Source organism: Heliangelus exortis, chromosome 1 (genome assembly GCF_036169615.1).
Source record: "Heliangelus exortis chromosome 1, bHelExo1.hap1, whole genome shotgun sequence".
Taxonomy (NCBI): domain Eukaryota; kingdom Metazoa; phylum Chordata; class Aves; order Apodiformes; family Trochilidae; genus Heliangelus; species Heliangelus exortis.
Genome location: NC_092422.1, coordinates 17,741,549 through 17,754,261, shown reverse-complemented (window position 1 = coordinate 17,754,261; position 12,713 = coordinate 17,741,549). Strand labels below are relative to the sequence as shown.

The 12,713-nt window shown below is 38.5% G+C and overlaps 1 protein-coding gene across 1 annotated transcript in view; it reads left to right on the top strand.

Moving 5' to 3' along the window:
• XPO4 (exportin 4) overlaps positions 1-12,393 on the top strand; it is a 75,321-nt gene extending 62,928 nt beyond the window's left edge. Inside the window, exons 19-23 of the mRNA XM_071735398.1 lie at positions 1,172-1,290; positions 2,058-2,188; positions 2,987-3,104; positions 4,336-4,428; positions 6,837-12,393. Coding sequence (XP_071591499.1) covers positions 1,172-1,290; positions 2,058-2,188; positions 2,987-3,104; positions 4,336-4,428; positions 6,837-7,034 — 659 coding nt within the window. The 3' untranslated portion in view covers positions 7,035-12,393. The remainder of the gene's footprint in view (positions 1-1,171; positions 1,291-2,057; positions 2,189-2,986; positions 3,105-4,335; positions 4,429-6,836) is intronic.
• The last annotated feature ends 320 nt before the right edge of the window (positions 12,394-12,713 follow it).

The window sequence follows — 12,713 nt, the reverse complement described above, 5'->3', positions numbered from 1 at the left end:
AGATGGATTATCATCTTAGTACAAGATCTAACTTTCATGAGATGTGGAGCTTAAGGTTTCAGCACACCTGAGGATTTTCCAGTCCCCATTCACAGAACATACTTGGTGATATGTGGGTGTAGTTAAGGGTTCTTTTTTGTATTCCAGCCTATTACTTCCTTTCATATATTTGTCATTTAAAACTGCAGTAGTCCTGAATATGATCTGCCCATGCTAGCTTAGTTGTGCTGCACTGCTTTTTAATAAGCTGAAAAACATTTGCATGTTTCAGATCTTAACATGTCCTATACACTTCGTGCAGAAAACACTCTCAGTTACAAACCCCTGCCTAGTGGGGGTTTTATGTTGTCCATTGCCTTTCTGAGATACATCTCAAAAGAGAATCTTGCACTCCAGAATTCAGTACATCAGTCTGGTTTTTTGTCATGCATGTACAACACAAATACAGAACCATATTTAGACTTTGTCCATTGAATGGACAACCCTGATGCCTTCTCACATACTCTCTTTGAAATCAGACACTGGATGTTTGTTGCATGGAAAGCACTGTAAAATACTTAGCATGAAACTAAGGAATGTGAAAACTACCAAAGTGCAGAGCCCAGAGATCAAATATACTGAAAGTTGAGTGCATTCTGTAGCTGACTCAATGCAGGAATTAGAAAAGTTGATGGGAAATGCAGGTCTTGCCTGTAAATGGCAAAATCTTAGAAGCGTCTAAGCTACAAAACTTCCTGCTTTAACTCTCCCATATTTTTCCCCTTGCATTTATTTGTATGTATCTATACACATACATATATAAACATATAAGTAGAGTATTAAAAACAGTAATATTTTTCTCACTATCTGTTTATCTGTGCAGATTTGGGGCAACTATCACTAGAAACAAACGCAATGGAAAGGAGCCCTCAGAATATCTGAAGGGTTCTGTTCTAGCATGCCATCTGCTACATGTGATTGTGAAATGCTTAGTCCTAATGAATATAAATATAGAGTGATATGGCAGCCTCTGCTCACTAAGTTTCTATTTTAATCCTGTGTGTCATGTTTTTGTTTGTGCAGAGGGCCATAGTCATATTTTTTTAAATATCATTATTATCATGAAACAGGAGCTTCCTTCAGTATGTTTAATCCTCCTTTTATACAAAACTTTTTTTGGTCTTTTTTACAGATGAAGTATTTCGGGGGCATGAGCCTGGGCAAGCTACAAATAGATCTGTGTCAGCAGCAGATGTTGTCTTATATGGGGTTAATCTAGTTCTGCCTCTTATGTCCCAGGATTTGCTAAAGGTAAGTGTATTTTAACACGTAGCTGCTAGAAAATAAGAGCTTTATAGCAGTGAATTCCCAGAATTTATACCTGTATGCATTCCATCTTTGCAAGTTGAGTTTCCTAGGCTTTTAAAAATGTAAATAACTGCTCCGTAGTTCTAGACACTGTTTGAAAGAAATATTGTAAACTGAGAAAATGTATATTTGAAGGGTATAAACAAAACTTTTTTATTCTTAAAAGTGAGTCCATGCAGGTCAACAATTAGCCAAACCTGAAATGTGGCTTGTGGAATTCCTTTATCTGATAGTGTCAGAAATGTGACAGGAAGCATAAACAGTGGTGTTAGTTTTTAAAAAATAATCTGGGAGCAGGTAGTAACCCTTGAATTATTTTCACAGTACAGCTGGCTTTTGTATCATAGCTCCAGTCATCTTTTTTCAATGTACCACAGTGTTTGCTAATAAAGTTGTAGCCATTCTAATGACTCTGAAGTTGTCTGCTGAAATTGTCTTTTCTTCTTCAGTGGAAAGCATCAGTCTTGTGTGGTTTGTACAAATGGGAATCATAGAATCATAGAATGGTAGGGGCTGGGAGGGACCTCTGGAGATCATCAAGTCCAACCACCCTGCCAAAGCAGGATCACCTAGGGCAAGTCACACAGAAATGCCTCCAGACAATTATTCTATGTCAAAATGTTATAATGTTATAATTATGAATGTTACATAATTGTCAGAAGAGCATCATGTGATTGATTCTAACATTGCTGTATTTTCTTTTTTGACAGTTTCCATCTCTGTGTAATCAATATTACAAATTAATTACTTTCATCTGTGAGATATTCCCTGAGAAAATTCCACAACTTCCAGAGGACCTCTTTAAGAGCCTAATGTACTCACTGGAGTTAGGGATGTCATCGTATCCTTCACAGAGCTTGGGAGTGCTTAAAAATCTGAGTTGCTTTTAAAAGGACCCACTAAATGCCTGATTTTTTTTTTTTTCCTTTGCATTTTTTCCTTTTCTATCAGTATCAGTAAAATCATGTATTTGTAACCAACTCTTACTCTCTGGTGATTAATAGTTTTACTGTAGTGTCCATTGAAATTCTAGTGTTAGGTTGATTTCTTCTGACTTGGGTTGCTTGAATGCAGCCCTTAAGTGGCGTAACATGTAAGTTGTTTCTGGCAGCCATTCCTGCCTCCTCCATTACTTCATTTCAGAGTGTGTAACTTCATAAGCCTTCAGCTGGTATCCCAAAGCCATTCCTGAATTAGTTGCTCAGCTGGTAATACAAAACACTGCTGCTGTTCTATTGGGCTGGCTCCAGAGCATTTCCTGTCAGGGTGCCAATGGGCTCTCCCTCTCATAATGGGAGGACCATTTTCACTAATCTGTGGCACGTGTCAGAAACAGATGAGCTTGACCATAAGGGACTCTTTCTGGAAATGTTATGTCAGAGAGGGTTATGTTACCTTAGAGAATGTAGCTAATAAAAGGAGGCCACAAAATTGGAATTGTTTTTTTCCCCCTTTTTCCAAGTTTGTTAATTTTTGTTGTTTTGGTTTGGCTTTAATTTATTTTTTTAGATTGGCAGCTTTATAGTAAAAAGAAATCTTGGAACAAACAAACATTAAGATACTTTCTAGTGACACAACTTGGAAGTTTTACCACAACTTAATTGAAATCCAACCTTGATTCTTTAATGCCCATTATCAGAATGAGTTCAGAAGTTTGCCAGCTCTGCCTGGAGGCTGTAACACCATTAGCAGAACAGTGTGCAAAAGCACAAGAAACAGATTCAACCCTTTTTCTAGCAACAAGGCACTTTCTCAAGGTAAGACATCTGCATTTCATGTTACTTTTTGTGGGTTTTGCATGCAGGTAGCATCAAGAGGGCAAACAGTGATTGTATCCAAATGGGTTAATCAGGGTCACACAGAGTGTTATCTCTTTCTGTGGAATTAGGTAACAGCCTGTACCTAAAGAACTGGCAGTTTAAGAAAAACAAGAGCATGAAGGTCTGGAGATTGGACTAAAGTACAAAGAAGAGTGGAGGAACAAAGGAAAGAAATGACTTAGTACTACCAGTCAGCAAAAGACCTCAGAGTACAATTGATACTTTATCTGTGCTCTGCACACAAGGTCTAGAATGAACCTGACTTAGAATTTACAGCAGTTAACACTTACTGTAAAAGCTCTGAATTAGCTTTCAGAATTCTGTGAACTGGAGGCTGGGTAGAGTACTAAAACAAGAAGCAGAAATATGTTGGGAACTAGAAAGAAAATGCTATAATTTATTCAATGGATCCAGTGAATTACAAGTTTTCTTAATACAATGTCATATTTAGTAGTTTTCTTTTAGCACCAGCCACTCTATCTCAAAATTTTGGAATGATGTGGTAGCAAACAGGTTCCTTCTAACTGGAAATAAAAGTAATTGGGGAACCTGTGTGCTTGTCCTCTTATTTTGCAAAGACTTCTGTTTTCCTTAAGACATCTTTTTTTAGCCAAAATGACATTTTAACTTCTGAGGACTGCTCATGAAAAGCATGCAAAGCCAAGCTGGGAGAATGAGGAACACCTTAAATAATTTTTTTATTAGCATAGCTTTCTATCTTTTCTCTGAATGTCTACTTAAAATTTTAAACTGTTCTTACTAATGTATTCCCTGTTTGGCTTTCTATGAGCTCTGGGAATCTCCAAAACTTGAGAAAGTTCCCTGTTTCATTCTGGAAGAGCGAAGGCTTTTTTCTAAGCCATATTTGCAGCTTTTGGAGAAAAATACAAGGATGGGATTTTTCTGTGAAGAGCACACAAATCAACAGTTTTCAGTTTCAGTGCTTTGAGGTGTAAATTTGTACTGTTAAACCAAGACCTGACTTCTGAGAGAACTTGGCTTTCCAATTACTGGTACCTAAATATAGGAAGAAAAGCAACAAATCAAATAGTCTTGGAAGTTTGTGAATGCGTGTTCATTATCATAAGAAGTGAAAAAGTGGTTCAGCAGCAGATGTTGATAAAGTTAAGTTTACACTTCCCTAACTAGTTCTGTTTTGTGATTTCAGATGGTCTTTGATATGCTGGTACTTCAGAAGCACAATACAGAAATGACAACTGCAGCAGGTGAAGCGTTCTACACATTAGTGTGTTTGCATCAGGTATGGCATTTAGACACTTCCACCTTGAAAACATATCATTTGTTAGAGGAGAGTGATTTAGTTGCTGTGTGTCTGGCAAATCAAGAGTATTCAGTTGAATACTCTTGCTCAAAGTGGGGTCAATAGTGAATTCAGATCAGGTCGCTCAGTACTTTTTCCAACTGTCTTGAAAACCTCCAGGGTAGATACTACAAAGTCTCTCTGAAAGGCCTGTTAAATGCTTTGTTATCCTTATAATTCATGTGCTTTCAGCACCTGCCAGCATCTGTCTTGGTGGCCCACTGGAGTCATTCAAATCCATCAGGAACTCCCCTTGTTACAAAGTTCAAAATTGGATGCAGTATTCCACATCTAATCTAACAAGTGCTGTGTAAAGACCAATACTATAGAGTGTGCTGCTAGTGTCATGGCTGACAAAGCACACTGCTGACCTTAAAGACATTTCAGCTCTCCTTAGCTCCTTTTGCCTTCAGAGCTCCCTCCCACAGGATCCCACTCACCAGTCTCCTAAATAAGATGAAGTCTTCTCTCATGATCTCCAGGGTCTGTACTCAGTTGCCTTTTTTCCTTGCTCTCCTAAGCATCTTGAACTCCAGTATTTCACAATCACTGTAGCAAAGGCTGCCATTAATTACCACATCCTACATGAAGGGGGCCTGCAGGAAAGCTGAAGAGGGGCTTGTCACCAGAGGACTGTGGCAGGACAAAGGGTAATGGTTTTAAACTGAAAGAGGATAGATTTAGGGTTAGATATTAGGAAAAAAATCTTCACCAGGAAGGTAGTAAGACGCTGGAATAGGTTGCCTAGGGAGGTGGTTGATGCCTCATCCCTGGAAGTGTTCAAGGCCAGGTTGATTGGAGCCTTGAGCAACGTGGTCTAGTGGGAGGTGTCCCTGACCATGCAGCAGGCTTGGATCTTGATGATCTTTAAGGTCCCTTCCAGCCCTAACCATGTGATGGTTCTGTGATCCCTGATCCTAGCTGTGAGCAGCAGATGCATAGTCATCACCGGGTGGCCCATCTGGCATTCAAGCTCATGCCAGGGATGTAGTCTTTGATGTGGAAACTTCTCAAATTGCTTGCAGATGAAGTCCACTGCTACCCTGTTTTGGCAATTTGCAACAAGCTCCCACCATGATGTCATCTTTACTGCCTCTCCTCTGATCATGACCCATAGGCACTCAATGAGATTGTTGCCCAGTCCATAGAGAAGCATTCTTAATTTGAGCTACCCTTTCACATAAATTGAATCATGGCAAATGGCAGTTTTCTGTCCTCTTGTGCCTTAAAGAGCTTCCCTGAAGAGCTCTATAGAGCCTTTGTCTGTCCATCAGAGCACACCAATCTTGCCACCTGTCCCACCACGTCTCAGTGCCTGCAGTGATGTTGCAGCTCTGTATCTGCACGTGGAGCTCTAGCTCTTCCTTTTTGTTTCCAAAGCTGAATGCCTTTCTGCACAGATGTGTGAGGTTGGCCTCCTTTCAACCTCTTTCATCTTTCTTGATGAGTGCTCTTAAACCCTTCACACTTCTTTGCATTCTTTCCATTCTTGGTCTCTGTCTCCTCAAAGCTGTTACCACCATTCCCCAGTGTGCCCTTTAAAACCCTTCCTGCCATGGAGAGCCTTTGGCAAAGATATTCCCAAGCCACTCTGTCATATGAGTCCTCTCTCTTGTTAGCAGCCCCTGTCCCTCAAAGAGGGACTGCTGATCATGTAAGACAAAAAGACCCTGTGACACCAGACACAGGTGGCAACTTCTGAGTTCTGTCTATCCCCACTTAAGTCTTTCACCAGTATAATTGAGGACACTTCCATTCTGGGTCCTGTGTCCTTTACCCTTGCCCACAGAGCTCAGTAGTCATTCAGGACTTGCTCCAGGTGCCCCTTGGCAGTGTCCTTCTGTCATGTTTATGATGTTTCTTCTGTTTCTGTCCAGGTAAGCATGAGAGTAAGTGACAGTAAAATGAGAGTAAGTAGGAAACTCTTAAAAAGGAATTCAAGTTCTCTGTCTCAGGGAAGGGAAAACACGTGAGAGGAGATGGTTGGTATGGTATGCTGAATGTGAGGCAGGCATGAAGAAAGAGAAACACAGTCTGCAGGAGTCAGTATGAGCCCGATAGCACTTTGAAGGGTGTGCCTTAAAAGTTTTGTTCTTACTCCGCAGTGCAAAGCACAGTAACGAGCTCTAAAGGCTCCTGTAGCCTTAATAAAAAACATGGTCTGATTGAAGAGCTTTATTAAGGCTGCAGGTCCACGGTCACTTCTGGTACTCTGGTCAGTGGTACTTGGTAATGAGGAGAGGCAGCGATAGTTTTCTGCCAAATGCTTGATTCTGGATGAAAGAAGTTGTATATACTGTATCTATCTTTTTTTTTTAAAGTTAATAAGATTTGTGTTCATTTAACAGGCTGAGTATTCAGAGCTAGTTGAGACGTTGCTATCAACTCAACAAGATCCAGTCATTTACCAGCGGTTAGCAGATGCCTTCAACAAGCTTACTGCAAGCAGCACTCCCCCTACACTGGACCGTAAGCAGAAGATGGCCTTCTTAAAGAGTTTAGAAGAATTTATGGCAAATGTTGGTGGACTTCTCTGTGTAAAATAAACAACAAAACTCTATGCCTAAGTTAGACCCTTTCTGCAAAATGCACTGAGAAATGCTGAATGCTGACTAAATCTTGTACCTGTCTCTGGGTTCTTCGCAGCCATCTCAGATTCTAGAGAGCCTGGAAGTTTGAACATAAAGCGGTGGAATACGAGAGGTCAACTTTGAATCAGCTTCTGCTGTTACGTGTTAGCTGCAATCTGTCATACTTGTGTGTGGGAGAGAGTGAACAGAAAATTTGAATTTAAATTTTTTCCATATATGTGCAAACACGTATGGGCACAATGAAAAATAAATGCAGTGCCTTTCCCCCCCCTGCACTGGTTTAAAATGTGAGTGGCTAGATGAACATAGATATTTTCTTTTCTACCCAGAATCATGTTAGAGTGTGATGCAGATACATATAAAGCTCTAAGCAGTTTAGCTGATTTTAAGCTTTATTTTTCCTCTCTTAAAGTTTGAGTTTGTGTTCCAATGGGGAAGAAAAACCAAATGGTATTTTAACATGTGTTTAGTTCTGTTTTTCTACATCAACCCAACATTGCATGCTTACTGCAATGTAGGTTTTTACATTATGTTCTGATGCCTAAAGTTCAGGAAAAAAAGGTGTATATTTTTGTTCCCCTAATATGAACTTTAGGAACTGTAGCCATTTCATTGCCTTAATTTAAAAGAAAAAAAAAAAAAGCTCATATACTTTAGATAAGAAATTTAAGGCAAGATTTGACTCCTCATAGTTGGTTTAGAACGTTGGAATTAAGCTGCTGTGTATGTGTTGCAGCACTTCATGTTGATGTGTCATTTTGGAATGAGTGTCTAATGCAAGGTTCATGTGTAGTTTTACTTTCAGTATCTGTTTTTATTCATCCCCAGGTTGCACACAACTGCAATGTATTTCTACACTGAACTGTTTGCTTAAGCAATAACAACTCGAAAGATGTAAATTACTGGCAAACTGTGTAAAGTTGGGGCATTAACTAAAACAATTATGCTAGAACAGGAGCTTGAAACCCTTTTAGTCAAGGGCCATATCTGTTTGACTTGAGAAAGGTAATTGGGATGTGTAGTACTGCGGGGAAGTTTTGTTTTGCTGAATCCAGCTCCACTTCTGCAGAGCCCTCCCAGCTGCTCTGCTCTTGCTTGGTTTTTTTATATCAGCACTTTAGCTACTACCACAGCAGAATATAGTGCCCTGAGTATAGTGGACCAACAAAGGAGAGCAGCACACAAACCACAAACACAAAAGCAAGGCCTGCTTTGTCTCTAGTCATGAGTCAGAGAAAACCGAAGCAAACACAAATGCTGCATGTTTAGTAAAATGGATTTTTGTAGGAATACATGGAGGCAGAAGTGGTCCCTTTTGTTTAGAGACCTCTGCTAGATAATGCTGTTGAATATTTCCCATGTGTTTTTAAAATTTATATAAAATGTACAGTGTACACCTATACATGGCGATGTATAGCCTCATGTTTGCCACTCTGTGCCATTCTTCATCTATTCATCTCAAAGTTAGTCTCAATAGCCAGAATTTTAAAAATACATAAATCTGTAATACTGTGCTATGAGTGATCTAAGGCTTTTTTCTTTTTTTAGTTAAATCCACACCTGTCTCAAGCATGGATCCACAAGGCCAAAAATGCCATCTCTTCATTATGCTTTTTTAATTTATGTGAAAACTGGGCTAAGGCAAATTTACACATTAAAAAGTGACCATAAAACTTCTTAATAATGTACCTTCCCAGCTAGTATTTTGTTTCTAAGATAATTTGTGTAGTATTTTAGAACAGCAGTATTGCTCTCATTTTTTTTTCTTGAAACTCTAAACGCTTTTCTTTAAAAGATGTTTCGACTGTGTACTTGGACAAAGGATAATCCTGGCAGATCCTTCTGCCTTTAAACTGTTCTGATGCCTGTTTCTTTTAAATTTGTCTGAGTTGCTATGTTTTTGAAACTGCTTCTGGAGTTTCTTTTAGTTTTTACATTGGATAGGGCAGAAGTTCTGAAACCTTTTTTTTTTTTTTTTTTTTTTTTTTTTTTTTTGTCAGAAGAAGAGTTTTAAAGTCTGGGAACATAAGTGGCAGAAGGAGCTGCCTGCTATATTTGTCATGATGTCCTCAATATCATCTAGGCCAAAATCTTCAGAGAGTTCATAGCAAATACCTTCAGATTTTTTTATCTGATTGAATAACTGAAATATTCAGTAATCATTTATTTTGTAACAAGCTCGGTCACTATCATTTCTTTAATCCTAAAGCTGGCTTACTATTTAAAAATATCTGTCAACTTAAGAGTTTTGAAATCCTCTTGCATATTGTGATTGATGAATAGGAGCACAAATTGAGTTAGTATTCAGGAGAAAGTAACATGCATACTCAGTGCTTTTCTTATCAGGTCCGTGGTGCTGTAACAAGCAGAGATTCACAGCATCTTTTGACTAGCAAAACTTGCTAAAATATGAATGCTTATTTTCAAAGATTTTTTTTGAAGGCTACTTTAAAACTTTCCTTTGCCCTTCATTTAAAATTAATATATGTTAAAGGGAAAATGTCCTAGTAAGGCTTTTTTTTTGTAATCTTGCTGCTTGATGTTATTCTAAACATGTTCTTCCTTTCTTGTTTCTTAATTTGCTTTCTATTCTTGTATATTCAACAGGGATCTTTCCATGCCATTTTGTTTCTTTTAGAACAAACACTAAGATGTCTCTATCCAGGAGATGTCTGACATCCATGAAATTGTTGCAAAAGATTCTGGGAATAAGGTTAATTAATTCATACTCCTGCTGGCTAGGTGGCTGCTTCTGACCAAAATGTTTCGGCTTTGACATCCCTTAAAAAAAAAAAAAAAATAAAATTTAAAAAGCCCTCCATAAACTTCTTCACATCCAGTTGCATATCTAGATGCAAATGATTGTTTGAGTCCATAGGAGAGACTCAGACCATTTTTAGTGAACACTGAGAGTTGGCTCAGCTAAGTGTTCTGAAATTTTTATAGCATCACTGCATTGATTTTCCATTCACTGTGCAAAGTGAATAATTGTTCTACAACCACACCTATTTTTTAAAGGAAAAAAAAAAAAGACAAACTGAATCAAAAATGCTGCGTGATACAATTGTAAAAAATGTTTGTGTAAACCTTTTTTGGTAAACCAGATTATTGCTCTGGTGTTTAATTCTGAAACTAGGGTTTAAGTAGCTCCTTTCCCATTTTGTCAGCTCCTGCCCCATTGGAATAGTTTGTTCTAATGCTATCATAACTCATTTTATGTTTTTCAACCCATCCTTTTCAGTGCTGGCAAGCATGGCCATCTAGTTGGGTCACAAAATTCAAGACTGTCTTGAAAGCACAGATACACACGTGGACAGGGAGAAGTGGACTACAATTACTACATACAGACTTCCACTTTCATGTGCATTTATGCCTTAATTATCTTCACTCAATTACTGCCAGAATCTGCTACTTATTGCCCAGAGGTTTTTGTTTCACTGCTTAGTGATGAAGGGCTCACCGTTTTCCTCAGGAACAAGAAACTTTCTTGGCATGTCCAAATCCTGCTAGTTCAAAGAGAGGGGGTTGAATCAGAGTCATCTCTTTGCTAGTGCATAGCACTCACTAAAGTCCCAGTGCTTACCTGGGTAACTCCCTTTATATCTAAGCCATGTAGTTCTAGAAAATGAGCTTGCTCAGAGCAGTCAGTTGTCCATTTAAAATCTAATTCCTTATGGGGTAAAACAAATTCTAATTTGTAATCTGTAAAACTAATCAGAAATACAAATTGCAGCATTTCTTTCATACAACACTTTGGGTAATTTCAGTTTTGGTTAAATAACTACACAAGAAGGGGTGTTTTTTATGGAAGTAGCTTGATGAATATAAGCGCAGGAGTAGGAGCCAGGCTCCTCTAATTTTGTATCAGCTTTTCCACTGGATCCTCTGTGGCCATTGGCAAATGGCTAGAACTGTGTTGTTGTTGAAATAGCAGTGATACCTGCCTACCTCACAGGGATGTTGTGAGGAATAGCTTATTCCTATGAAATGCATTGAGGATCTGAGATGCTATGTAAATATTAAATATTTTCATTTTGGTTTTGTTGAGGTGTAAGATTCACTGCATGTAAACCAGAAGATTTTCATGATGGTAAAGCCCGGTATAGGCAGCAGTGGTGCAGTATTCCCCAAGACTGGTTTACTGCAGTACAGTAATTTTTGCTGTAAATTATAGTTATTTCAGTTACAGCCAGTTGAAATGTGGCTTCTTAAATAAGGTTCCCCACCAGCGTGCCTCAGTTCTGGTCTAAATAGTGAGAGGACAGTTGCTAATTACTCAGGCTTTGGTGCCTCTGCTTCTGACAAGTGCCACTTGTAGTGGTAGGGTTTTTGGTTGGCTTGGGTTGGGTTTTTTACACTTTCCTGCAAGAAACAAACACCACTCATTTCTCCCGTATCTGTTCCAGTCACTCAATATAACCAAAGCCTAAAGATATCAATTAAAATTTAAAGAGCCAGCCCTTCCCCCCCAGCTGTATATTTGTTTTTAATATGAGTAGATTGTGCCCGCTTTGCAGTAAATGAGAGAAATGCTTTCCAGCAGGAACCATACAAATCATGAAGCGTGGTTTGCTTTAGAGCCTTAAGCTCTCAGCTTCCTTACAAGCCCCTTTTTTCAATATGAAATTTCTTGGGGCCCCAGCATCTGAGAAATTATATCCCTGGTTTTGCCTTCTCCTCTGTGAAATTAGGTAGATTCTGCTTTTCCATTTCTTCCCTTTCCCTGTTTCCTTCTTGCTTTTCCTGTCCTTTTAAGCTACTCTCGCAACGAGCTGGAAGACCCTTCCAACCTCAAGGGAAAGATACTACCATGTGTTTTTCCAGTCTGTTACAGATGGATACTTGAAACTGATAATAGCATTCCCCAGCACATTTCATGGAACCATTCTAGAGTTCATAATTAGGAAAAAAAATATTATCCTCTTTTATTTGTTCCCTTTGTGCAAAATAAGGAACCTCCATGCAGTGAACATGCAGTTTTAAGGCAATAAATGCTAGTACTGCTGTTGGTCAAGTGTGTAAATATTTTAAATGTATAATTCAGTACTACGTTGAGTTTATATATTAAAAATGCAGGGATTGAAGTGCTAGTTGATTTCAAGTATTGTTTTACTTGTACAGTTGAAGATACAAAGTTGCAAAGAAATATTTCACCATTTGTTGCAATAAGACTTGGGAAATGGCTGTGTAATCAAGCCTTCTCACAACTGAATTTTCAATTTTGAAATTACTGATTTCTGTATTTTTAAGATCCATAAAGCAGGAGGGGTATAAAGCTGTTTTCCACTAAAGACTTCTACTATTTTGTTTTGGCCATGTGTGATTTGTGTGTATTCTTGTTTAATCTAGAATCTCACCTGTGTTGAATCCCTGAAATAGCATGTTATACCTTCTGGCAGTAGAAACAAAATTAGGAACATTGTGCAACCTCAGGCTACACATTGTACTCTTTGGCTACTGTGAATGCTCAGTATTTCAGTGGGAGTTGATGAGGTAACTTTGCTCACATTGACCCTTAATGCATGAGTTTGTCTATCAACACAAAAAAGATGCAATGAGGTGTACAACAGGAGTATCTCAAACTGCACTACAATTACCAGAAGTGGCCATTAATATATAATGAAATTGGTGTTT